This window comes from Palaemon carinicauda, chromosome 23 (genome assembly GCF_036898095.1).
Source record: "Palaemon carinicauda isolate YSFRI2023 chromosome 23, ASM3689809v2, whole genome shotgun sequence".
In the NCBI taxonomy this organism is placed as follows: domain Eukaryota; kingdom Metazoa; phylum Arthropoda; class Malacostraca; order Decapoda; family Palaemonidae; genus Palaemon; species Palaemon carinicauda.
In genome coordinates this window covers 107995885-108003384 of record NC_090747.1, presented here as the reverse complement: position 1 = coordinate 108003384, position 7500 = coordinate 107995885, and the positions used below count along the sequence as shown (strand labels likewise).

Here is a 7500-nt window from a genome sequence, read left to right as displayed (position 1 = left end):
ATTTCTAACCAAATCTTTCGTTGCCTTCCCTCCCTCACCATGGAGTTCTCTCATTCGTGTTTCTAAAGACCCAAAGGGAACGAAACTACTTTAAACGAAGGTTCCATTCCATGCACAAAGGACCAGGGCCTTTGACACCGCCCCTGCAAGCTAAAACAGAGGGGCGATCCTGTTTCTAAGCCATCCCAGTACGAATACCAAACATTTGAGAAATAGATCAGCGATGTGAGTACATCCTAGCTTGCTAGAATTGTTCAGTGGCCACTTTCATCTTGGTAAGGGTAGAAGAGACTCTTTTGCTATGGTAAGCAGTTCTTCTAGGAGAAGAACACTCCAACAAACCATTGTTCTCTAGTCTTGGGTAGTGCCATAGCCTCAGTACCATGGTCTTTCAGTATCTTGGGTTAGAGTTCTCTTGCTTGAGGGTACACTCGGGCACACTATTCTAACTAATTTCTCTTCCACTTGTTTTGTTGAAGTTTATATAGGAAATATTTATTTTAATCTTGTTACTGTTCTTAAAATATTTAAGTTTTCCTTGTTTCCTTTCCTCACTAGACTATTTTCTGTGTTGGGGCCACAGTGCTTATAGCATCCTGATTTTCCAACTAGGTTTGTAAACTTAGGAAGTAATAATAATAATAATAATAATAATAATAATAATAATAATAATAATAATAATAATGACAAAGTGCAATAGCAATGGGTTGTGGTAGCTATTGGAAACTCAAGCTAGATAGTTTCTTGTAGTGTCTGCAACCTTATCATCCTTGTGAGCCAAGGATGGGAAGTTTGGGGGAGTCTATAGGCCTACTTGCTGAATCGTCAGCATTTATTACCTGGCTCTCATTGGTCCTAGTTTTGGTGGAGAGGGGCATTGGTCGCTGATCATATGTTTATATGGTCAGTCTCTAGAGCATTATCCTGCTAAGTTGTTGTCACTAGCTCTTGTCTCTGCCATTCATTAGCAACATTTAAACCTTTGAACGAAGAAATGAACCCAATAGTACGAGTGACTCTGTTCACTATTCTAAATAGGGAACTCTAATTCATGAATTCTAGTGTTTGTGTTCCAAACTTAATCAGGCTGGTAAGCTACAATTTACCTTTAAAAAGGCAAATGATAGTCGTTAACACCAGTATAAACGAATACATAATTAGAGGGAAAATAACCCTTTGATACTGAAAAAATATTTCCAACGAAATTTCACAATAAAACACAGCTTTCAACCAAAATGATTACCAATACTACTACTCATAATACTAATACTATTTTCCCTATTGAGTGCGATTGGAAAGAAAGATATATAAATATATATAAATAAATATATATGTATACATATATATGAATGTATGTATTATATATATATATATATATATATATATATATATATATATATATATATATATATATCTTTCTTTTCAGTTACACTCAGATCTCCCCATCCCTTGGGTAGGAAGGAGAGGTGTAGTCATACCCGGGTGAGAGGGAGGTGCGTGTGTGCACATCTATATAAATATATAGCCATTATTTTGACGGGTCGCGTACCCTAATTACAAATAAATGATATAAAAGAATTAATGATTACACAAAACATCATGTTACTCTATCACTACCAATGATATTACATTAGCATGATTGTTCTTGCAATGATCTTCATCATGAGATATTACATTATCATGATTGTTCTTGCAATAATCATCATCATCAGATATTACATTATCATAATTGTTCTTGCAATGATCTTCATCATCAGATATTACATTATCATAATTGTTCTTGCAATGATCTTCATCATCAAATATTACATTATCATAATTGTTCTTGCAATGATCTTCATCATCAGATATTACATTATCATAATTGTTCTTGCCATGATCTTCATCATCAGATATTACATTATCATAATTGTTCTTGCAATGATCTTCATCATGAGATATTACATTATCATAATTGTTCTTGCAATGATCTTCATCATCAGATATTACATTATCATAATTGTTCTTGCCATGATCTTCAACATCAGATATTACATTATCATAATTGTTCTTGCAATGATCTTCATCATGAGATATTACATTATCATAATTGTTCTTGCCATGATCTTCATCATCAGTTATTACATTATCATAATTGTTCTTGCCATGATCTTCATCATCAGTTATTACATTATCATAATTGTTCTTGCCATGATCTTCATCATCAGTTATTACATTATCATAATTGTTCTTGCAATGATCTTCATCATCAGATATTACATTATCATAATTGTTCTTGCCATGATCTTCATCATCAGATAGTACATTGTCATAATTGTTCTTGCAATGATCTTCATCATCAGATATTACATTATCATAATTGTTCTTGCAATGATCTTCATCATCAGATAGTACATTGTCATAATAGTTCTTGCAATGATCTTCATCATCAGATATTACATCATCATAATTGTTCTTGCAATAATCTTCATCATCAGATATTACATCATCATAATTGTTCTTGCAATGATCTTCATCATCAGATATTACATCATCACGATTGTTCTTGCAATGATCTTCATCATCAGATATTACATCATCACGATTGTTCTTGCAATAATCTTCATCATCAGATATTACATTATCATAATTGTTCTTGCAATGATATTCATCATCAGATATTACATTATCATAATTGTTCTTGCAATGATCTTCATCATCAGATATTACATTATCACGATTGTTCTTGCAATGATCTTCATCATCAACAGCGTGAGTAGCAGTACAATAACGTCCGCAATATCCATTTCCTGTCGATTCCCGTCCGTATTCCAACGGTAATGAATAATTCCTTAATGACATTCGCTAGGCCGAGTCACCGGCCATTTGGAATTGGTAATGATTAATAGGCAGGGAGCTAATAAGAGTTTTACGATGGCCCGTAATGGAAATGACCGCATTTTTTTGGGGGGGAGGGGAGATGATAACGTATTGCTTTATTTATCAGGAGAGAGAGAGAGAGAGAGAGAGAGAGAGAGAGAGAGAGAGAGAGAGACTTGTCATAATTAATTATAATGTTACTTATAATACATATGACATAAGAGAGAGAGAGAGAGAGAGAGAGAGAGAGAGAGAGAGAGAGAGACTTGTCGTAATTAATTATAATGTTACTGATAATACATTTTTGAGAGAGAGAGAGAGAGAGAGAGAGAGAGAGAGAGAGACTTATCATAATTAATTACAATGTTACTGATAATACATATGATGTGAGAGAGAGAGAGAGAGAGAGAGAGAGAGAGAGAGAGAGAGAGTAGCGATATGAAGCAGCTGCAAATTTCGATAAAGGTTGATAGCAATAGAAAGATAGGAAAGTTGAGAGTAAATGCAAGTGAAAATAGGATAATGTACAGTTGAACTAAGAAATTCTTGGTACAACTCCCGACGAGAAAGTGCACAAAGTCACACCCGTACTTAGCGGAGAGTTCCACCTGCGTAGTCTTGCCAACCACTAATGCTACCTCTCCGAATACGATCTACTTGATCACTCGTCGCGCAGTAAGAGTGTGATAGGGTGTACTTCCACAGAGCGAGGTATACCAGGATTCAGTATCCAACTGTACTACTGTGTTGGAGGCAGTTTACCCTTCCACGAATCAAGTTGAATGATGAATGTGATAGTGACTTTTTTCTGGAATCACATACACCACCCATTTTAGATAAAACCGATTAAAGTTAAAAATAAACATAAATATCGAATTCACAGTACGTTGTATATAACGTATGACCGAATTTGGTTTGAATTTTGGTCAGGATAGGTATATTAATTATCAATAATTCCCTTTGAGGTATATGATTACAAGGACATTATGCTCTAAAATATTACTGGGCTAAGTAAAGCAAGCACACACACAAACCCATAAACACACACACATACACACACGCACAGGGACAAATCTCTATTAATGTCTGGATTTGGCTAATTTTTATCACCATGCTGGCCAGTGCAGATTGGTGATGGTGGAAGATTTTTGTCTGATCGCTTATAGCAAACCAACCTAGTATGGTGGCCCTAACTAGCAGAACTTTGCTGATCATGGCGATATACAAATTCTTTCACCACGTAAAGGTATCCTGGTTCAGATAGTATACAATCAGTAAATAAATAAACAAATAAATAAATATATATATATATATATATATATATGTAGATAGATAGATAGATAGATAGACATATATATATATATATATATATATCATCAATCTATCTATATATCTATCTATATATATTTTATAAATATATATATATATATATATATATAATATATATATATATATATATATATATCATATATGTATGTATATATATATATATATATATATAATATTACAGAGGCTAAAAGATATAAAAAACCTTTCCTTGTCCTACTCATGAGCTCAAGAAAGCTGCCACTTTCCAGTGTCAAATATTTCTCGGGTATATGAGACAATTGCTGGCTGGGGAGAGAGTGGAAGATACTGCCAGACTGAGAAGGGGGGGGGGTGTTTAGGCTGAAACACCCCCCCCCCCAGCCCCCCAAGTGGAGGGAGGGATCTGGAAGACGAGTCCTGTGAGGTAATAAGTGTCTTGAGGAAGAGAGATAAAAGAGACATGACATTGTAAATATATTTTTTTCTATTCCTGTAATTGCATGTAAAAGTCGTTTTTAAAAGCATATCTCATATTTTCTCAGTTTCTCTCTACGAATATTAATTACTGTTGTTGGTGATAAACATGATGCTAAGCCTATCAATATCAATATTCAAAATGGCGATAACACAATCAGCTGATCCCGTAGTAGCCACAACAATAACAATGATTATAGCAATTTTTTTTCTTGAAATTAGTCTGACCTATTTTCAAGCTGTGGCACTAGATACCAGTCTTGATTGTAAGCACAGCACTTGTAAGGTACAAAGGTATTACACATTAACACTCGTGTACACTTCCTCTCCTAAACCAAACCCCCCATTTTAGAACCAGCTTTAAAAATAACGCAGATGTTTTTTATTCTCTTTATTGTTAGCAATTTTACTGTCATACTTTTTAACTTAACGATATTTTGAGTGATACGGTACATTCCGTTACTGTTTTTTTATCTTAATTTCCTTATGTAAAATATCTATGACCTTCCCATAAAACTATAAGAAACTAATCTATCAATTATTTCTCTTAAATGGTTGTGGTGGCTGATGAGGTAACGTCCCTGACTGGTGATCGCCAGACTGGGCTTCGAGTCCCGCTCACTCTAGATAATTCCTCTGGTCGCTGCAATCTAATCCTCTTTGTGAGCTAAGGATGGGGGGTATGGGGGAGCCTTCTGGTCTATCTGCTGAGTCATCAGCAGCCATCGCCTGCCCCTCCTTAGTTCTAGCTTGGGTGGAGAGGGGGCTTGGGCGCTGATCCTATGTATATATGATCAGTCTCTAGGGTTTAATCCTGCTTGATGGGGCAATGCCACTGTCCCTTGCCTCTGCCATTCATGAGCGGCCTTTAAACCTTTATTGTAAAATTATAAAAAAAATCCCTATTAAAAAAAAGTAAGCCTTACTAAGCCCCCAAATGAATTTTATGGCTGCTGAAAATTTCGCAAATGACTTGATTTTCATAAACATTTACAATCATTAAAAAACGTTGTACACCCAACTGAAATGACATGAAAATCTAAAATTGCATGTTCAGACTGATAAACAATTTACAAAATCAGCTCTAGCTAAGTATTCAATTATTAATCCCGGGATTATGTTCCCAAAATTTCCATGCAAGCCTCTGATAATTAAACCTGAATTTCCAAAACATATAGTCAGCAAGTAGAATATTATATCATGAATAATCCAAATCAAACTATTTTCATTATTATAATACTAGTGACCGCTACCCGTCAAAAATTATCGCTCAATATATAGATATGCACACATGCAACACCCTTCTCGCTCTTAACCCCTACACGAAGAACAGGGAGAGATCTGTGACAAGAATATATATATATATATATATATACACACATATACATATATATATATATATATATACACATATGCCTTTGTATTTGTTATATAGGGGAGATATCGTAACTAGTGTTAGAATTGTCTGCGCCTAGAGTATATATATATATATATATATATACATACATACATGCATACATACATACATATATATATATATATATATATACATGCTTGAAATTTCATGACGATATGTTGTAAATGATAGAGCTACACTGAACAATCTAATACGAGTAGTCTCAAAATCCTAAACCATATATAGGGTTATGATGGCCGATGTGGTAACGTCCCTGACTGGTGATCGCCAGACTGGGATTCGAGTCCCTGCTCAAGCTCGTTAGTTCCTTAGTTTGCAGCAACCTCACCATCTTTGAGAGCTAAGGATGGGGGTTTTGGGAAAACCTATAGGTCTATCTGCCGAATCATCAGCAGCCATTGCTTGGCCCTCCTTGGGCCTAGCTTGGGTGGAGAGGGTGCTTGAGCCCTGATCATAGGTATATATGGTCAATCTCTAGGGTATTGTCCTGCTTGATAGGCCAACGTCACTGTCCCCTACCTCTGTCATTCATGAGCTGAATTTAAGCTTTCAAATCCGGTATAGTGTCGATTTGTTTAAAATTACAAATGGACATAAAAAACTAAATTCAGGTGAATAAATCCAAAAGATCTTGCGGTCTCTATCATATCCATGCCGAAAAAGAGGAAGAAGAAGAAGAAGAAGAAGAAGAAGAAGAAGAAGAAGAAGAAGAAGATTAGTTGGGAGATTAAAACTTGAGAGTTGAAGTGAATCAGAACTAGGCGTCAAAAATGCAAAACGATTTTTCCCCCCCGAAAGAATTTCTTGGTCAGAGTTTCTCCTTTATTAAATCAAGCGTCCGCAATTTACTTTAGAATGAATAATGGAACCCTCGTTGCATCTAAATTATTCACAGTTATAAACAATACCCGGGCCCTCATGAGGTTATTCGTGCCAGCATATACAGCAAGCGTATATCATGGAAACATGAATAGCATTTCCATAATAAACACTGGAAAGTGATGCCATTAAGGCCCCCGTGTGATATATCAAATACATTTCTTACGTGATGCGATGTGAATTTATAGCCTGCATATTTTTCTCTCAATATCTTGATTTAGTGAGGATATAAAAAAACTAATAGGTAGTCTGCATGCGGCTGCAGAATGTTATTGGGTCGTTCAATAAATCTAACTATCTATCTATATCAATTATAATAGTCTTACGTTTATACATTTCGCAAATACATCCTTGTCTAAACGACATTAATTATCTACTTGAATGAATTTATTTCCGATGAAAACAACCTCAGAAAAATACGTTTCAAATTTCAGTTTGATGTATATCAAAGATCCTCGCACATACAGTTGGATACATGGTATATCAAGAGCTTCTCTTATCTTGCAGTTGGATACACAGTCAATCACATCTTCAGATGGATACATTTTACATTAGCAGCTTTA

At 35.1% G+C, this 7500-nt stretch overlaps 1 protein-coding gene across 1 annotated transcript; it reads right to left on the bottom strand.

The window, feature by feature from the left end:
• Positions 1-1602: 1602 nt before the first annotated feature.
• On the bottom strand, positions 1603-2841 carry LOC137617726 (GRIP and coiled-coil domain-containing protein-like). Its single transcript, XM_068347723.1, has one exon. The coding sequence runs from the start codon at positions 2839-2841 to the stop codon at positions 1603-1605; it is 1239 nt and encodes a 412-aa protein (XP_068203824.1).
• Between the last annotated feature and the right edge of the window lie 4659 nt (positions 2842-7500).

Bases quoted from the DNA above. Each gene is read 5' to 3' on its own strand.
- LOC137617726 (XM_068347723.1), bottom strand. From the start codon at position 2,841: ATGTCATTAAGGAATTATTCATTACCGTTGGAATACGGACGGGAATCG.